The 20,106-nt window shown below is 34.4% G+C and overlaps 1 protein-coding gene across 1 annotated transcript in view; it reads right to left on the bottom strand.

Annotated features, from left to right (window-relative positions):
• Positions 1-6,333: 6,333 nt before the first annotated feature.
• Positions 6,334-20,106, bottom strand: part of LOC131149579 (Holliday junction resolvase MOC1, chloroplastic) — a 38,324-nt gene continuing 24,551 nt past the window's right edge. The window contains exons 5-7 of the mRNA XM_058100159.1: positions 18,650-18,722; positions 7,052-7,321; positions 6,334-6,569 (exon numbers count right to left, since the gene is read on the bottom strand). Coding sequence (XP_057956142.1) covers positions 7,239-7,321; positions 18,650-18,722 — 156 coding nt within the window. The 3' untranslated portion in view covers positions 6,334-6,569; positions 7,052-7,238. The remainder of the gene's footprint in view (positions 6,570-7,051; positions 7,322-18,649; positions 18,723-20,106) is intronic.

A 20,106-nucleotide genomic window follows, 5' to 3' on the forward strand; every position in this document is an offset into this window, starting at 1 on the left:
ACTCGTACAAGTCAATAAATAGCCTGGGAACAAGATCTGACTCACGATAAGAATGAAATCAGATAGCATATCAAAGAAGTAGGCCCCAAAGCTTTAGAAATTCAATGGCAACTCCAGAACAGAGCATACCCAAAGCTTTAGAAATTCAATGGCAACTCCAGAACAGAGGAGAACAAAACAGAGGAGAAAGTCCGACGGGGGCGACCTGAGAACACATAAAACGGAGAGTAATACACGCTGCTTAATTTCATGTGATCTCAGGGCGACCCCGTGGGGCGACTCCTCTCCACCTTCACGCTTCACCTTCGAGGCTTCGACCATTCTGCAATTTGAGAAATGGGCACTCTGTTTCCTCCTTATATATAGTATAAGGAGTTAAGGATTCATGAAGCATAGCCGGTACTTCTCTCTCCCATCCTCCAATGTACTATTACCACTATCCCCCAACTGTACGTGTGCTTTGGGATGGGTTTTAACTATATTTCTTTTTCAAAGCGCAAGTACAACTTTGTACTCCCTTTATTCAACCCCTTAGTAGTACTACAATCCCTCACCTAAATCCAACTTTGTCACTCTGTAAAGTCTAAAATGTGTAAATGTTTTTGTTTTTGTTTTTAATTTTAGGCACAATATGTTGCCTATTTTTTTTTTTTTATGCTTGATTAATTTAGTAGACCCACAAAGTTTTGAAAACAACGACGACTATTTTTCTAGATCAATTGTAGCCACATGAATTGTAGCCACTTCATTAGTCTAGTGCAAAGTAAATTAAACTTTTATTTATTTTATGTGTGATTTATTGAAGAACCGTATAAAATTACGGTCAAGATATGATGTTTCTTTATTACTTAAATATTAGCCTTAGGAAACTTTACCCATCATGAGTATCTTGTGCGAACAAAACCTACAAATCTTTGATTCTCATATTTGGTGCAATGTGCCCAATATCAAATATGTAATAGAACTCCTAAAGTATTTGAGATTTGCTTAGTTTGAGTTTTATAAATTTGATTGTATCAGTCCACAAAATTCTAATAATCTCCCATTTGGAATACTTAGCTAATGTTCTATAAAGTAAATGAAAATTCTTCAGACTTAATCACAAACATGCAGCAACAATAACCAATGTTGAACCAGAGGGAATATTATTCAATTATAAAATTTTTATAATGAGATTGAAGACGAATTGCTAATGACTCTTGGTAACTGACTCTTTGTGCCATGAGCTGGATATTTGAGAAAGACACTACTAAGAGGGTGTCATGATACCGACCAGGTGGGCCAAACATCTGGGATGATAGCACACTTTAACATTACTGAAATAAAGGTATTATTGGCCACATTTGCGTGATGATGTGGTTGATTATACCCAGACTTGTCTCACTTGCAAACAAGACAAGGTGGAGCAAAAGAAGATTGCAGGACTATTAGAGCCTCTATCTGTAAAGTCTAGACCGTGGGGAAGTGTCACCCTGGACTTCATTACTAACGTGCCCATAATATCCAACTTATTATACCGGAGGAGTCCATAAGTGTACTTGATACACATAGGTGAGCACCAACTTAACTCACTTTTTTCCAATGTGGGACAAACTTACAAGTGAAATTCTCAACAATCTCTTCCTCACTTGTAAGATTCAACTGCTCCCCCTTAAACGGAAGTCATCTTCTCCCTCATTAGACTAATTCTCCAACAGTTACTCAAGTGGGCTTTACCGCCACACCTTACGTGTCTCGGATTGTATTCCATGTGAGCCTACGAACAAATTAATCCTACCTCCTAAGTCTTGACCTCATTCGGATCCATCTTCCAAGCAAGTTGCTCACCCAAAGTTACGAACCATCATCTCTGATACCACTTGTTACACTAGAGGAGTTCATAGGTGTCCTTGATAGACATGGGTGAGCACCAACTTGACCTAAAAGTTTAAATCTTTTGGGTCTTGGGCCCAACCAAGTATATAAGCACACATCATCCACTCACTTTTTTCAATGTGGGACAAACTTACAAGTGGAATTTTTAACACAACCATGAAAATGGTCATATTTAATAGAGACACTAACATCATATAGGTCAAAACACAATCTCGTGAAGATACATATAGCTCTAGAACGAAATTATTTGCATCCAACATAAATATTCTATCTAAAAGAATACTAGTGTTACAAAATCAAAACATAAATAAACTTATGACTACCATACACAATATGGAAATGTGGTCAAAACATTATGGCTAACTGTGATTAACATGCATGTTTTGCAAACAATTCAAACATCTTTACAAGATACTCAAGTTTCAAAAAAGCTCATCAAGATTAAACAAAAAATGTCTTTATACAAAATCACATGAGACTAGACCAAAAAAAAAAAATGTCCCTAATAATTTCATTATCTGTTGAAATATTTTCTAAAATATATGATTTTATGGGTTTTCAAAAGTCTTCTATTTATGAATTTTCTAAATCATTCATGAGGACTATTTATTGTTATGTGGGTTTGTCCCTCATTGGAAAAAAATGGAAAATGAAATGTTATTAATAAATGATAAGGTGAAATAATCTTTTAAAGTTGGCGCATGACGTGGGCTGTGGGGCGCTAGTGGTGCATTTAGTTGGCGCACAAGCACTTAGTACTTAGCACGCTTGCATCGTTGCAAGATCGTGACCATTGATCATGATCGGATGACTTAAACTTAATCTTATATTTTTTAAGATCAAGTGGGGCGACCAGGAGACTAAGTGCGACTTAATCGACGGTACCATCGACTGAACATGAATTCTCGGGAGTCTCGACTAGGACTCGACCAGGTCAACGCCGGGTGCGACCAGGTCGAATCTGCTTCGCGATTTAAATCGATGCAACCCTTCGAAAAAGGCATAATTTTGTCTATATAAAGACAGTTTACTCCATGAAATATACAAAAAATTCATCATTCTCTCATTCTTTTTCTTACATAAAGTTTCCACAAATTATATCTTTTTCAAATCTGATTCTATTAATTGCAGAAATAGAATTCCAGAAAATTTGTTCATATTATTTTAAGAGTGTTTATGATCAATTTTCGTTCGTGTATAACGCAAACTGATATCAGATTATATTCTGGACTTCATTGTATCCTGAAAATGTATTTGCTGACTCAATACACATTGATCTAATGAGGGCAAATAACGTTTTAAGGAAAACGACATAGTAACGTGCCTTAAAAGATTTTCTAATCTGCAGTATTTTTCTTATCTTATTCTTACATTATCTATAAAAATTGCATATGTTTGACACAAAAGCCATATAATATAATAAACAATAATCAAAATTATCAATCCACATAATTCTTGAGAACAATAAAACTATTTAAACACAATTTGAATATAATTTGACGATATTCCCACTAACTCAATACATCAAAAGGATTTAACTAAACTCATGCTAGTTACAAGTTCCTGAAAACACCTTAGGAGTTAAATCTTCAACATTGGTACTACATAGAATGAACATGATTGCATTATTAAACTTGTCAAAAAAGCTCTCAATCTAGGTCTCTAAGATAAGGCAAGAATGTCTCAAGATTTATTACAATGACTTTATATACTTAAAACAAAAAAGGTATTATCAAAATCTTTCATATCGAGCAACATGACAATATATGCTTTGTTTTATTCAAAATATCTCTACCATTACTACGTTAGGTGTATACAAAAATCACCACTATTTTCCTTAAATCACCACTGTATACAAATTTCACATGGCCCGTGCACGCCCCAAGATCACTGTTTGCCATCTTATCTATGAAGTTCCTTGAATTCAAGATATGATTCTTTCTTCCACCATTCTCTATTTTTTTTTTCTTCTGGATGATTTTTGCTCTTTTTTCATTCAACCATAAAAAAGTCCAAGACCAATTTTATGAAATAACCTTTGAAAATGTGATTTTCCGCCCAAAATTTCTCAAGAAGTTGCTTCCTCGTGGCTGAGCCACTCCAAATTTTGTCTTTTGTTAAAAGATCTCAACAAATTAAGAACCACATTGCAAGAATAAAAATAAAAAAATAAAAAAGAACTTCCATGGGATAATCTCCACAGCCCAAGGCCAACCTTGTTCAAGATTCAAATATGTCCGAGAGCTAAATTGTTAGCATCGGAGGAGCCCATAGGCGGGCTTGATATGCATGGGTAAATATCAACTTGACCCAAAAACTTAAACCTATTGGGTCTTGGACCCAACCATGTATATAAGCACCCATCATCCACTCAATTTTTCCAATGTAAGACAAACTCATAAATAAAATTCTCAACATAAACACATCCATGCAAGTTTCATGTTTATGTTATGATCAAATGAATACAAATAAGAGTAAAGAAGCAAAGCAAAAGAATCAAGAAGGAATTGATGAGCAAGTCTGATTCACGCACACAACTATGAAAAATTTGGGGTTCCAATTGATAAAATTTTTTGAACCATAACAATAATTTTCCTAAACCAATCATAGACACATGAACTTAAAACTATTAATAAGAACATGGAATACGCGAATGTTGCACCATAGACTCCATTGTTCTGATTCGAGCATACTAAATGTATCTACAAAGAGTTTAATATCGTCTCTCCTTTGCCTTATGTGCGACTTCACAGGAACCACACAAACATTAGAACAAGGACAAGACCTCTATTTGTTGTTTAAATACTGATGGAAGAAAATTATATATAGTGCTTTGCACCAACAAGGTAGGCGCATCATTAATTCTCATAACTTGATTAATTGGGTCCAACAATAAATATGATGGTCACTTATCATAAGACTTTGTCATAATGCCCCTGAAATGTTTGAATTAATTTAGTTCAGACTTTATAAAATTCCATTGTAAATCCACAAAATTCTAACGAAGACTAATCAAAGAACTTGATCTATCAAATTAACCCAAATTGAAATGTCCACAAAGAGTCTAGTTTGGAATAGCGTTTGGGTCGCTTGACCCGGCCTGCACTTCAAATCCTTTCTAAAAAACTAAGAGGCACAGAGGGGGTTATCAAATTAGGAGCCCCACCTTAACCAGACTTCACATACTGCTGTACATTTTTTTATTTATTCGTTTGATAATTTTATGCAGATAGTATGCATGTTTGACAGTATAATAATCATTAAGTTATCTATCAAGATTTTCGTCTGTCACTGCGAAGTACTTATTATCATGTTCAATCGTTGTTAATGCTATTTAGTGGGGCATTTGAGTTTTTAAGGTAGTAGAATATCATCTTTTTGAAGGTAGTGTATATATCTTTTTTGATTTTAGCAAGACTTGCCATATATGCTGCTGTTGATTAATATCCCAAATGCCCTTCAAATTTTATTTTATTTTTTAATTTATGAACCCAATATGCATTTAAAATGTCCCTGTAAAGCTAGTCCAAGGCCTTATTCTAGCCTATGGTCACTTGCTCATGCCCCTTTTTCTTGTATGGTATCTGTGCTAGGTCATCATGTAAATATACAACAATTTGTCAAGCTACTTTTTAAAGTATGACCCATGAAGCAGCATTTTGATGTTTTGAGAGAGGTTCAAATTTAGGAGAAGCCAGTAAGATCATGTCATTATATTTATAACCTATATTGCCTCCCTCACTAGCACTTGTAAATGTTGATGAAGTTCAACACAATTTACCACCTTCATGCTTGCTTGCTACTGACTGCTTACAGTGTACTTGAGGCTTGCAAGTTGTGTTCTATGTATGGATACCATGATCAACATTTGAAGCTAACCAGAAGATGCATATGCAAAATTGAAAAAATGGAAATGGTTTCTGTTAGCTTCAAACATAAGTGAACTCCCTGTCAATTGATGGATGGCCCAATCGATCGAGCAAAAAATACAGTTTCTTTAACGGAAGTCAAAGGTACAGGGCATCATCATATCATCCTTGCTTTGAAACATTTGTTTGCTCTTCTCACAAACATAGGAACTTCCAAAATTAAAAAAAAAAAAAAAGGATTAATTTCTAAACAGTGTATCATCTCTTTTGGTTTACAACAGCACTCTGATGCTGTCGTTTATGAAATTTCAAGTTCTTTTTACCTGGAAAATGAAATTTCTATGGCAAAAGGCACCTTGTAATAATATTTGCATCTTTGAAGCATCACAGTTCAAATGAACTCCACCTCTGTTGAAAACTTGAAATATTAAGGAATCGAAAACTAGTGCGTGGATGTTGGCGTTCATACACCAGTGGAAGCACATCGGTTTGCAATTTGCGGACTCGTTTGGACTACCATAATATAGCTCAGAAGATATTTTCTAGTCACACTACGGAAACTGAAGTCTCTCACTATAATACACATAAATGAACTAATTGGCTTTCTATTTTATCTTCTGTGGGGTGGGTGCTCCCATTTTAAAGAATAAGTCAGCTGTATAGGTCTCTTTTTCCATTTAAATTAATGAAACAGCTAGAAAACAAACATACCATCCACATAAATTGGTTGAAATTTATTGAACATTATATCCTCAGGGGTACGATTAGTTGCAGGCTGCTGCCATCCAAGTTCAGTAACTACCTGACCTCTACGCTATCTGCTTCCTGTCCAAGAAAGGAACCAATAATAATAATAATAATAATCATAATCATAATAATTACAAATATAGAATGATATCTTTCTAAAATTCATTTTGAATTGAAAAATAATGTGTCCCAAATGTAAACTATGGCCTCACTATATGAACTTATCAACAGTGAATTTAAAGCATTTAAATGATGTCAGCAAAAGATTTTTATATTCATTTTAATATATAATTTTTGGATTAGACTGGATTAGGCACACATTTTTGACCATTGCATGCTACACGGCCACAATCTAGAGGCACTAAAAACTAACATCAATACATAAAACACACATATTAAGGTTCATCTATAAATTGCAAAAGCAAATATTCTATTCAACTCAATCTTTCATTTAAAGTTTGTTCCTCTGTTACAAATACATACAAAACTAAAATGGCGTAGATAATGAGATAATCATCCTCAAAAATATATAGTAAACACCAGAGAAGAATGAGTCTTACCAGTCTCAACGAGTGATTACTCTCAAAGAACAACTATGAATTCAAACAGTTGATCTTGTAAAACAGCTTCATCAACCTATTTCCTTCTCACCACATCAACTTCCAAGGACAAAGAACACCTGGCAGCATTAAAAGCTGGACGTGGTAGAAGAGTGGGATCCTGGGGCAATTTAGGATTCTTGAGTTATCAATCCTCTGAGATGCATGAAGAGTCTAGCTTCATCTTGAGGCCTTTACCATAAGCAGCAATGAGTAAAGCCTCAGCTCGCCCTGCAAGTATCAGAAAATTCAACGATAGCTTAAGCTAATTAAAAGACATATGGTAAAGGAAACACAACAAATTACATTTTAAGTGAACCAATAAATTTTGGAGCAATTTGAAAACCAGAAAAATAAATTATTTTTCAGTGTTTCCACCCACATGAAAGTGAAATAAATAAGAAAAATTTTTGGTTTAGTCAGAACATACCTATATATATATACATATATATCATTGAATTTTTCACTACTGATGTATAGTTTTCATAGTTGGTAGGTTGAAACATGTAAGACGCCACTGAATGAGGCTCCATTCGCCAGAACTAGCAATAAGGACACATCAAACTCTATCCATGTCATACAGATTTTAGCCTATTGCTAAATATTCTAATTCCACGCAGATGAAAACTGCCAAAGCTACATGGATGTATGCTTTTTGCGAGATCATTTTTGTAATTCTTGTTTGTTTCTGTTTTGCTCATTTGTCATATTACAGTGGGAGGAGAAGGGTATCTGATCTCTGCACTTCATCTAGGAAAAAATAATTTTTCTATTTTCCTTTGATTGTTGCCATACTAAAGGAGAAAACGAATTTTTAACAGCAAATTTCTTCCTATGGCTTCACTTGTTTGGACAGAATATTTTTTAAGGGAAAAGAGAACTATTTTTGAAGGAAAAAAGGAATCATCGTTGATTTTTCTTGGTTAGCTTGGAGAAAGAATTACATATTTTCTTTTGTGAAGTTATTTTCTCCTCCCCATTGGAAAATATTTTGTTCAAACAGTGTCCTGTGATACCAGACAAAGGGACATTGGAAAACTACATTTAAAAACAAAAGAACCCCAACCAAAAGGAGGCTTAAGTTTTTAAAAAAATTTCTGAAGGGAAGGTCATCTCACAACGTTTTCTTTCTTTAAAGGAAATACACATTATTTCTCTGACCCCTTTTTACTCTTGCTCTTACCACCATCAAATTCATGGCTGCCAGGAGCAACTAATCTCAAGCCCCCAGAAGGCAATGAGTTTTGTTATCCTTTTTATTCACTCATTCTCACAACGTTTTCTTTCTTTAAAGGAAATACACATTATTTCTCTGACCCCTTTTTACTCTTGCTCTTACCACCATCAAATTCATGGCTGCCACAAGCAACTAATCTCAAGCCCCCAGAAGGCATTGAGTTTTGTTATCCTTTTTATTCACTCATTGTGGTGAAGTGTTTTGGCAAAACACCATCCCCAACATTATTTTTGGGGGCGGCCATCAGTTTAACTGTTGAAGATAGACCTTAGCAATGGCTTGGAGATATGATAATAGGAGATCTGTTGTGATTCAAAGGAAGTCTTTTGATTTTGTGCTGGATGGTAGAGAAGGAAGATCTGACTAGAGTGCAGAGTGCACAAGGAAAAGGAGAATTTTGTTTACTTGGACATTGAGGAGTTCAAATGCGTGTTGAAGGCTTGGAATGATCTTTGGCTCACAAAAGGTGAGGGTCAATAGTAGAGAAAGTTAAGGAAGAATGCTAGATGTCTCCTTTTGTTGACCAAAGGCAACTCCAATGGGAGTATGTTTGTGCTTATGGAAGCCAATAGGGGAGGAACGTTATCAATCATCTTCTTTGCAGGTTTCAAAGGAAAGGGTTGGTGGAAAATCTTGTGTTGCTTGGATGATCTATGCAAACTTGTGTTGAAGGACTTGACAAAGAGGAGAAAGCTCAGCCCTAAGTTTTTGAAGGAGACAGGAGTCCATGGTTTTAAATAGCGGTAGCGAGTAGTGTAGCATAGTGGTAATGGGTGTAGCAAGAAGCAGGAGAAGCAGATGTTACATAATGGGAAGCAGGTCTAATGACCGTGAATTTTTTTTTCAAGCACACACACTTATGTATATTGGTTTATTAGCATTTTTCAAGATCTTAACCACCTTTCTTAAAGAGGAGATAATTTCAAAGAAGCCTGCTTGAAAGGATTTGGAGTTCATGAGTGTTCCTTGATTTTTCTTTTTTTTGGTGGGGTGGAGCGTGTTATTCGGTCAAACTATCAGGATCAGCTCTATCTTTCTAGAATCAGTATATTTCTGTTAAGGATGGGGTGGAACAGCTGCCCATGGTGGCTACGAACCATGTCAGAAACTATGTCGGATCACCAGTCTATCTTGTTGGGCTTATTTTAACTATCCCTTTTTTGATAAAAGAATATGCAGTTAAAAACAGGACTTACACACAAAGGGTTTATTTGGCATCATTGTTGTTTTCTATTTTCTATTTCTATTTCTTTACAGTGAAGAAACAAATTATAAAAACGTTTGTTTATGTTGTCAATTTTTTGTTTCTGTTGTTGGTTTTTAGTTTGCCAAAAAAACTAAAAACCAAATTCCAAATTTTATGGTTTTCAGTTATTTTGCCAACCTATTGCCAGAAATTTTTTATCCATAAATAGATTTTTTGAATTAATTTATTTTATACACTTTTAAATTAAAATCAAAATTAAATGATCATATGAATTTAAATATAAATAAAATAAAAAGAAACATAAACTTCAAAAAATAGTAATGAAGTTAATTACAAAATACTTTTACTATTTTTCAATTGTCATGTCCAATAAAATTTTTATTACAACAACAACAAAACCAAGCCTTAAGTCCCACTAATATGAATCTTTTTCCACAAATTTATGCGATCATGGACCATTTCTTTTAACAAATTTCAGGGCTATTAAATCCTCATTCACTATCTCATTCCAAGTTATTTTAGGTCTATCCCTACCCCTTCTACTACCCCTCACAATAACTAACTTGCTCTTCCTTACTGGCGTACTATGTGACCTCTGTTGCAAGTGCCCAAACCATCTGAGTTGTCCCTCCCTTATCTTATCTTCTATAGGAGCTACACCTAACTTATTGTGAATATGTTCATTCCTTAATTTATCTTCCAGTGTTATACCACTCATCCATTTAAGCATTCTCATCTCGGAATATTTTACATTTTGGATATTTTGTTTCTTCATCGCCCAACATTCTGATCCATATATCATACCTAATCTTATACCATCCTATAAAACTTCCCTTTTAATTTTAAGGGTATTCTACGACACAAAGCACACTTGAAGCACTTCTCCATTATACCCAACTTGCTTTAACTCTATGCATCACATCATCTTCAATTTCTGCTTTAGCTTGCATAATAGATCCAAAGTATCAAAAACTACAAGTGTTATTTATTTCTTCATCATCAAGTTTAACTTTGTCTCCAATATTCCTCTGATCATTACTGAAATTACATTTCCTATATTCTGTCTTATTTCTACTTATATTAAAGCCTTTAGAATCCAAAGCTTCTCTCCATAATTCTAACTTAGCCTCTACTCTGTCCCCTAGTTTCATCAATTAATACAATATCATCTGCAAACAACATACACCATGAACCTCATTTTCAATGTTCTTTGTCAGTTGGTCCATCATTAAAGCAAAAAGATAAGGGCTTAAAGCAAATCCTTGACGAACACCTATGGTGATTGAAAATTCTTTAGTTTCTCTATCTATAGTGCTTACACTAGTCATTACTCTATTGTACATGTCCTTAATGACATCAGTATACCTACTACATACACCTTTTTTTTCCTAAAACCCACCATAGAACTTCCCTAGGTGCCCTATTATATGCTTTCTCTAAGTCAATAAATACCATATGCAAGTCCCCTTTCTTTTCCCTAAACTTTTCCATTAATCTTCTTAAGATATATAGCTTCTATGGTAGATCTCCTAAGCATAAAACCAAATTGATTTTCTAAGACCTTCGTTTCTAGCCTTAATCTTTATTCTACTACCCTTTCCCACTATTTCATCGTATGACTCATAAGTTTAATTCCAAACTAGTTATTACAATTTTAAATACCTCCTTTATTTTTGTATATAGGTATTAAAGTTCTTTTCCTCCATTCATCTGACATTTTCTTAGTTTTTATAATTGTGTTAAATAAATTAGTTAACCATATAATTCCGTTATCACCTAAGCATTTCCAAACTTCAATTGGGATGTTATCTGGTACTATACCTTTTCCATTTCTTATCTTTTTTAGTGCAAATGTAACTTCATTAACTCTAATTTTGCAAATAAATCTCATATTTTTAGTTTTTTCCTCATTTTTTAATTCTAAGTCTTTTATTTGGTTTTCATTAAATAACTTACTAAATTAACTTTGCCATCTATCTTTTATGTCTTCTTCCTTAACCAAGACAACATCATCCTCACTTTTTATACATTTTACATTTCCTAATTCCTTACTCTTCCTTTCTCTAGCTTTAGCAAGTTTAAATATATCTCTTTCTCCTTCTTTTGTATCTAATTTATCACACAAACTAATAAATGATCTGTGTTTAGCTTCACTAACGGTCTTTTTTGCATCTTTTTCAAGCCTCTTTATACTTAAGTTATCCATGTTTCTAAATTTTTGTCACGGTTTATACCAAATTCTTTTTGTATTTATGGCTTTTTAGACATCTTTATCCAACCACCAACTTTCTTTACTATTTGATAATTTTCCCCTTGATTCACCTAAAATCTCTTTTACTATCTTTTTAATAGAGCTAGCTAATCTACTCCAAAGAGTATTTGTATCTATCTCATCCTCTATAGTCTAATCCCCATCTTTGATCATTTTATCTTTAAATTTTATTATATTTTCTCCCTTTAGGTTCCACCACCCAATTCTTTTACACTGGTGTATTTTATCCTTTTTTTTTTCCATTTTCTAATACATATATCTAACACTAAGACTCTATGTTGTGTGATTAGGCTTTCACCTAGAATAACTTTACAATCCTTGCATGATAAACGATCTACCCTCCTAGTTAAAAAAAAAGAAAAAAAAAAACTATTTGAATTCTATTTTGCCCACTTTTAAAGGTTATTAAGTGTTCTTCTCTCTTCTTAAAGCACGTATTCGCAATAATAAAATCATATGATATAGCTCAGTCTAAGATCATCTCCCCGGACTCATTTTGGTCTCCATACCCATATCCTCTCATAACTTTTATTATCCCTTCCAACGTGTCCATTCAGATCTTATACTATGAATATTTCTCAGTCCCTTATATGACTTGTATAATACTATCCATATCCTCCCAAAATTGTCTCTTAAGATTTTTTGCTAAGTCTACTTGAGGAGCATAAGCACTAATGATATTTATTATCTCTTGGCCTAATACTATCTTGATTTATATAATTCTATCCCCTGCTCTGTTTACACCAACAACACTATTTTTAAGTTTTTGTCTACAATAATTTCTACTCCATTCTTACGTTTTTCTTTTCCAGTGTACCAAAGTTTAAATCCCGATTTATCAATTTCTCTGGCTTTCTCCCAATAAATTTTTTATTGTAAAGTAAAATTTGAAAGTAGAACAATTAAAGTAAAATAAGTATAATAAACTTTATTGTTATTATAGTAATTTTTTATGCGTATGATTTGTAATCTTATCATTTTAATCATATTTTTATAATATTATTTGATTTAAAGATGAAAATGAGCAATTCTTTAGTTAAGTTTTTAATTGTATTAGCTTTATAAATGCTAACCAAACAGGTTGCTGGTTTCTAGTTTTTAGTTTCTGTTTCTAATTTTTGGTTTTCATTTATGGTTTTTGTTTCTCTAATTTTTTGACAGTTATACCAAACAGCCCCCCTAAGGGACTAGTGAAATGGCTTTCAAGCAGAGGGCTATGCTAGCTACATGGCTGCAAACAAACTGTTTATGAAAAGGAGTAACTTATATGGAGATAAACCTGCTGGATGTTAGGAAGAAGGAGATTTGTCTATGGAAGATAAAGAGAGAAGAATAAATGTCAAAAAGAGTCATTCAATACAATTGAGATTGAAGAAATCTCGTGGCGCCAATAATCAAGGATCTTTAGTTTAAAGATGGTGAGAAAGTCATAAAAAACAAGAATCTCCATAAAGTAGCAAAGTATATTGGAGTTTAACTTCTTCAATGGGGTGGAGATTGAAACAACAAAAAAAAAAAACCAAACCTTAAGTCCCACTAAGTGGGGTTGACTACATGAATCCTTTTCTTCCAATTTATGTGATCATAGACAATTTCCTTTGACAAATTCAGGGCTATAAAGTCCTTACCTCACTATCTCATTCCAAGTTCTTTTAGGTCTACCACTACTGCTTCTACTGCCCCTCATAGTAACTAATTCACTCTTCCTCACTGGTGCACTATGTGGCCTACATTGCAAGTGCACAAACCATCTAAATCGTCCCTCGTTTTTCTTATCTTCTACAAGAGTTACACCTAACTTACCACGAAAATGTTCATTTCTTAATTTATCTTTTAGCGTTATGCCACTCATCCATCTAAGCATTCTCATCTTGGAAAATTTTACATTTTGGATATTTTGTTTCTTCATCGCCCAACATTCTAATCCATATAGCATAGCTGATCTTATAGCCGTCCTATAAAACTTCTCTTTTAATTTTAAGAGTATTCTATGATCACAAAGCACACTCAAAGCACTTCTCCATTTTACCCAACCTGCTTTAACTCTATGTATTACAACTTTAACTTCTCCTTCATCTTGCATAATAGATACAAGGTATCAAAATCCACTAGTGCTATTGATTTCTTCACATCAAGTTTAACTTTGTCTCCAATGTTCCTCCTACTATTACTGAAATTACATTTTATATATTCTGTCTTATTTCTACTTATTCTAAAGCCTCTAAATTCTAAAGTTTCTCTCCATAATTCTAACTTAGATTCTACTCCACCCCTAATTTCATCAATCAAGACAATATCATTTGCAAATAACATACACCACGGAACCTCATTTTGGTCACTCCTACTCAGTTCATCCATCACTAACGCAAAAAGATAAGGGCTCAAAGCAGATCCTTGATGTACACCTATTGTGATTGAAAACTTTCTAGTTTCTCCACCTATAGTCCTAACACTAGTCATACATATCCTTAATGACATTAGTATACCTACTACATACACTCTTTTTTTCTAAAACTCACGATAGAACTCTCATTGGTATCCTATCATACGCTTTCTCTAAGTCAATAAATACCATATGCAAGTCCCTCTTCTCTTCCCTAAATTTTTCCATTAATCTTCTTAAAAGATATATAGCTTTTGTAGTAGATCCTCCAGACATAAAACCAAATTGATCTTCTGAGACCTTCGTTTCCAGCCTTAATCATTGTTCAACTACCCTTTCCCACAGTTTCATTGTATAACTCATAAGTTTAATTCCATAATAGTTATTACAATTTTGAATATCTCCTTTATTTTTGTATATAGGTATTATAGTATTTTTCCTCCATTCTTCTAGCATTTTCTTAATTTTTATAATTTTGTAAAATAAATTAGTTAACCATATAATTCTATTATCACCTAAGCATTTCCAAACTTCAATTGGTATGTTATTTGGTCCTATAGATTTTCCATTTTTCATCTTTTTTAGTACAAACTTAACCATGTTAACTCTAATCTTGTGAATAAATCTCATATTTTTAATCTATTCCTCATTTGTCAATTCTAAGTTTAAGCCTTCTACTTGGTTTTCATTAAATAGCTTACTAAAGTAACTTCGACATCCTTCTTTCATGTCTTCTTCCATAACCAAAACAACATCATCCTCACTTTTTATACATTTTACATTTCCTAAATCTTTGCTCTTTCTTTCTCTAGCTTTAGCGACTTTAAAAATCTCTTTCCCATTTTGTATCTAATCTAGCATACAAATTATTAAATGATTTATGTTTAACTTCACTAACAACCTTTTTTGCATCTTTCTCACCTCTTTATACTTTTCAAAGTTTTCCATGCTTCTACATTTTTGCCATGTTTTATACCAAATTCAATCTTCCTCTTGATTCACCAAAAATCCTCTCTTGCTATCTTTTTAATAAAGCTAGCTATCCTACTCCAAAGAGTGTTTGTGTCTATACCATTCTCTATAGTCCAATTGCCATCTTTGACTATTTTATCTTTAAATTTTATTATATTTTCTCCCTTTAGGTTCCACCACCTAGTTCCCTTACACTGGTTTATTTTATCCTTTTTCTCTTCCATTTTTTAATACATATATCTAACACTAAAACTTTCTGTTGTGTGGTTAAGCTTTCACCTGGGCTAACTTCACAATCCTTACACAATCAAAGATCAAAGAGCCATATGCAACTTCCACAGAAGCTTGAACTTGGGAGCCAACAAAAGAAGGCCCTCCTTATGGGACCTTGTGCTCAACAAGATTCTTCATGTCAATGGAAGCATCGAGGCAAGGAATCCATGCTCCTTTGATGTTCATCCTTATCATGCAAGTGCTTAGCAAGATGTTAACAAGAGCTTTATAGATTGATCTCTTGATTGTTGGGATAGAGGACAAGAATAGCATGATCTCCCATTTATTATTTGCAGATGATATCATCATTTTGTGCAGGGCAGATGCAGAGGAAATTCTTAAGGTTTACTTAAGAGCAAACTCATTCTAGTTGGGAGTTGAGGGGAAGGGGGATTGGATGGTTGTTCTCTCTTAGAGATTTTGGGGTGTAAGGTGGGGAAACTTCCTTTGATGTACTTGGCCAAATTTAAGGAGAAATCCTTGAGGGATCCTATAGTTGAGAAGCATGAAAAGAAGCTAGCTGGTTGGAAGATGAAGTAATTATTAATGTAGGGAATGCTCACTCTCATAGAGATCATTTTTATGTAATCTCTCAGTTTACTACATGTCTCTCCTCCCCATCCCTTGTTCGCCAGCCAGGAGGTTGGAAAGCCATTTATAAAGATAAATTTTAAAGGTTGATGCTCACACCATCTTTCCAAAAATAATTCTCCACTGCATATGATAAGGTCCATTTGAAGGAAAACATCTTCTAAACCCTTCTTATCCTGTGAATTTCACACCCCTATTCCACGTGGTTCTCTACTTTCCAGACAACATTCCCATCAGACCCATACTAGATTTCAATGATGGTTCTCTGTAACTTCTCCATGAATTGCATAGCTTTGTTGCAAGAAATGATGGTGTGTGCTTCAACATTGGATAAAGTAGCTGGGTGTCATCTTGTTTCTTCATCATGACAGTGGAACCCTTTGAAATGCAAATTTTGGAAGGCAGGCACAAGAGTGGGAGCTGACATTTTTCTCAATTTTTCATGATTTCCCTGATATGACTTCACAGCTCAAGGAGAAGACAGTGAGCTGGAGGATGAACAGTGGAAGCACATTCACTGTTAAATCTCAAGATTTTCAGGGTGGAGGGACTGAGACAGAAGCATATCCTCTGGAGGGTGATATGGAAGCCAAATCGGTCCAAGCAAGGTGTCTTTCCTGGCATCAGAGGCAAAGCAGGGGACAGTTTTAACTTGAGATAACTTTGTTGGATTCTGAAAAATTCATGCTTACCTGTGCAAGGAGAATTTAGAAACAGTTCGACACATTTTCCTCTACTGTGGATATGGATCTGAGTACAGGAAAGGAGAGAATTTAAGGGTATGGAATTATATGGAAAGAAAATCACTGATAGAGGGCTAAATTGTTTATATATTTTGGTGTAGTGCTGAGAGTGATGAACATGCAGAGGACAATACTGACTTTGTTGATTTTTTGTCCTGTAAATGATTTGTTGTACATGGGTTGGCACTTGGTACCCTCTTGGTGGCCTTCTGTATACATCCACTCTAATTATCTGGAGAAAAAGGACATTGACCTTATCTTAAAGATGAAAAACCAAATGATTATGCCTCCACCCACTTCCCACCCACAAAACAATAACTCAAAAACAAAGAAAGGAAAAGAAAAGATAATTTAACAAAGTCCCCCCCCATATTATTGGGGTTTTGCTGAAAAGAAAAAGAAGAAAAAATCTTTTATTTTAACTGGAACATGCCCCTCCTTAACAATAGCTACAGGAGCAATTTACTCCCTCCTCTTAAAAAATCACTGAAAATTGCACAAGCGCTATAGGTTTATCAGCATCAACCTGCTTGGTAGGTCAGGTTCTTTAAGTGATAGGACACAGTTTTCTATTGAAAAAGGGAAATTAAAATCATCAGTCAGGAGATAGATGAAAGAATTTTCTGAAGTAAGTGTGTATCTGCAGATTAGCTGGTGGGAAGAATTGTTGTCTGTCATCTGCCTTCCCTTTCTCTTTCTCCTCTTAGCAAAGTAGGCTCAAGTCAAACATTTGGCCACTAAATAAGGTCCTTATTTTTTCCTTGTAAAACCCCAAGGGACTTTATTGTTAAAAGACTATAGGAAAGATTTATAAAGAAAGAAAAGAATATAACATCCAGCACATCAAGCTCTCAAGCCATATCAGGGGTTCTTGGGGAGGACGTGATGAACACAGCCCTACCTCCACTATAGAGAGGCTTTCCTATGACTAATCTGTGTCTTTCTTGTTTGAGTGTACCCTTAAGTGCATAGAAAAATGAGAATGAAAAAATTGATGTGGTTGGAGGAGAGGTTCATAGGCAGCTAAATAAATGGTAAGAGTACCTTCAACTTGAAAGTTTTGCTCACATGGACTTTACTACCACAGAAGGATTTAAAAAATCTGAGAAGGGATTATTCTGCAATCTAGAAGTCAACATATTAAAACTTCTTGAAGAGAAAAGAAAGAAGTATGTCCATCAACTGCATCACAAGGCTAAGGATCAATTAAGATATGGGAAGAGATTAGTTGGAGGCAAAGATATATAAATTATTTTTATCAAGGGATTACGGATAGAGATCCATAGAGAAATTGACAATACAGTGGTTTCATGTTTAAGTACTATGGACGGATAAATTAGAGGAATAAATGAGTAACTGTGCTGTCCAGTGGATGGAGGATTTGTTGAGTTTGCGCGAAGACGACCTCACTTGCACCACCATAGTGTTTCATTTAATGAGTGGCTTGAGAGACTGTTCTTTGACAGGGGCCACAGGACTCAAAGGGCTGTTTCTTTTCTACAAGGACATAGCACCAAGCTTCATGAGAGGCATCATAAATTTATAATTTTAGTACTATTCTCCAATCCACCAGACTTGCTTGGTCCATGATGCAGTCACTAAATTAAGGAAACCTTGATACAGCAGATTTGCAGATTTCCCAAAGGGAACACCAATGAAACTTCCGATTTTTTTTTTTTTGATAGAAAAAGAAATTCATTAGATAGAATAAGAATGTACAATCAGGAGAAGAGGCATCTCCTTCATAAAGTCTGAGAAACCCTAGGGCAAACAAAATAAGAAAAGCAAAAAGTGTAAAAAATAACCAAAAGAATTCAGCGCAGCCTAAGAAGTCAACAGAGAAGCAGATGAGAGGCATGTGACTAAGTAGAAAATGAATACCATGATCTTTCTTCCGTTTAAATAGGGGGCTTAGAGACGGAAATAACATGGATGCTACTTTCCTGCTATCATCCTGCCAAAAGCCAAAATAATAATAAATTAAAGAATCCATTTGACCAGCAAGAAACAAGAAACTTAAAAGTCCACTTAGATAGGAGCTCACACGAAGCAATCCAGTTGATTTATACAATCCCTAATGCAAAAACATATATTTTGAGAGCCTTAGCTCAACTCAGCTTACTTTTAATACGATTATACAAAAAAGAGAAAAGGTCAGCAGTGGCATCTTATTGACAATTTGTAATTTTCACATCAAGAACCAACTCTTACAACCTCATTTTTGCTCAAATCCCCAAAATAGCAGCCCTTACTTAAATAACATCAATGAAACATTAGAATATCCAGAAAAAAAAGAAGTTGTTTCGTTATGTTTTTCAAAGCACAAGCTATCACTATACCATATATAAAAAACGTGAGTGAGCAAAGCATTGCATTAGACAAAGGTATCCTTCAATTCATTATCCAAACATTTCAAAATACTCTAGGTGCACACATCTATCACTAAAATTTACTATATCTACACATGCATGACATGCAGTAGTCTAACTGACTTTGCTAACTTTTCTCATATGGCAAGGGTTGTCTGATGTTTCTTGGTTGCACCAGAGAAAAAAAATACAAGTACATGCACACAAATATAAGCACATAGGGCATTGCACCACCTCTATCTCCAACAATGTTAGGATAGATTGCAAAATCTTTTGTCAATAAAAATCTTTTCAATTATGATCCAAATATATCAACAATTGGCCGGAAATGATTCATATAGCCGACCCCACCTAATGGGACTAAGGCTTGGTTTTGTTGTTGTTGTTGTTGTTGTATATATCAACAAATTCCCCAACTCACTTACAATAACAGACCATATGCTAAGGTAATAGATAGTATGGAATTTAAAGTTTTTTCCCCAAATTAGGTGCTCTATTAGACTTCCACTCAAAATTCTAGTTTCAGAAGGGGGGGTGGGGGAGGGAGGGGGGGAATCTATGGGTACTATGTGTTATAAATATCATATTTATAACAAACCCAGTCACAAGAATTACCAATTTGTTTAAAAATGTTTGGACCAATATAATGATTGTGAGCTAAGGGATTCCTTTAGGTAATGCTTTATTTTATTGGTCAGTTCAGATCAGTTGCTAGTGAGTTAGATAGGTTTTTGTTTTGTAGTGAGCGGGAGGAGGAGTTTTCTGATCTCTCTAAGGTGATTTGTCTAGACTACTACAGGATCATTTCCCTATTTATTAGAGTCTCGCAAAATTAATTGGGGTTCTCTGTTCAGGTTCGAAAATATATGGCTTGGCCATAAGTCTTTTCTGTCCTTGGTTAGGAGTGATTGGAGTGAGGAACTTGAGAAGGGGTGGGAAGGTTTTATGTTATGAAAAATCACAGGCATC

Source organism: Malania oleifera, chromosome 2, assembly GCF_029873635.1.
Source record: "Malania oleifera isolate guangnan ecotype guangnan chromosome 2, ASM2987363v1, whole genome shotgun sequence".
Classification (NCBI taxonomy): domain Eukaryota; kingdom Viridiplantae; phylum Streptophyta; class Magnoliopsida; order Santalales; family Ximeniaceae; genus Malania; species Malania oleifera.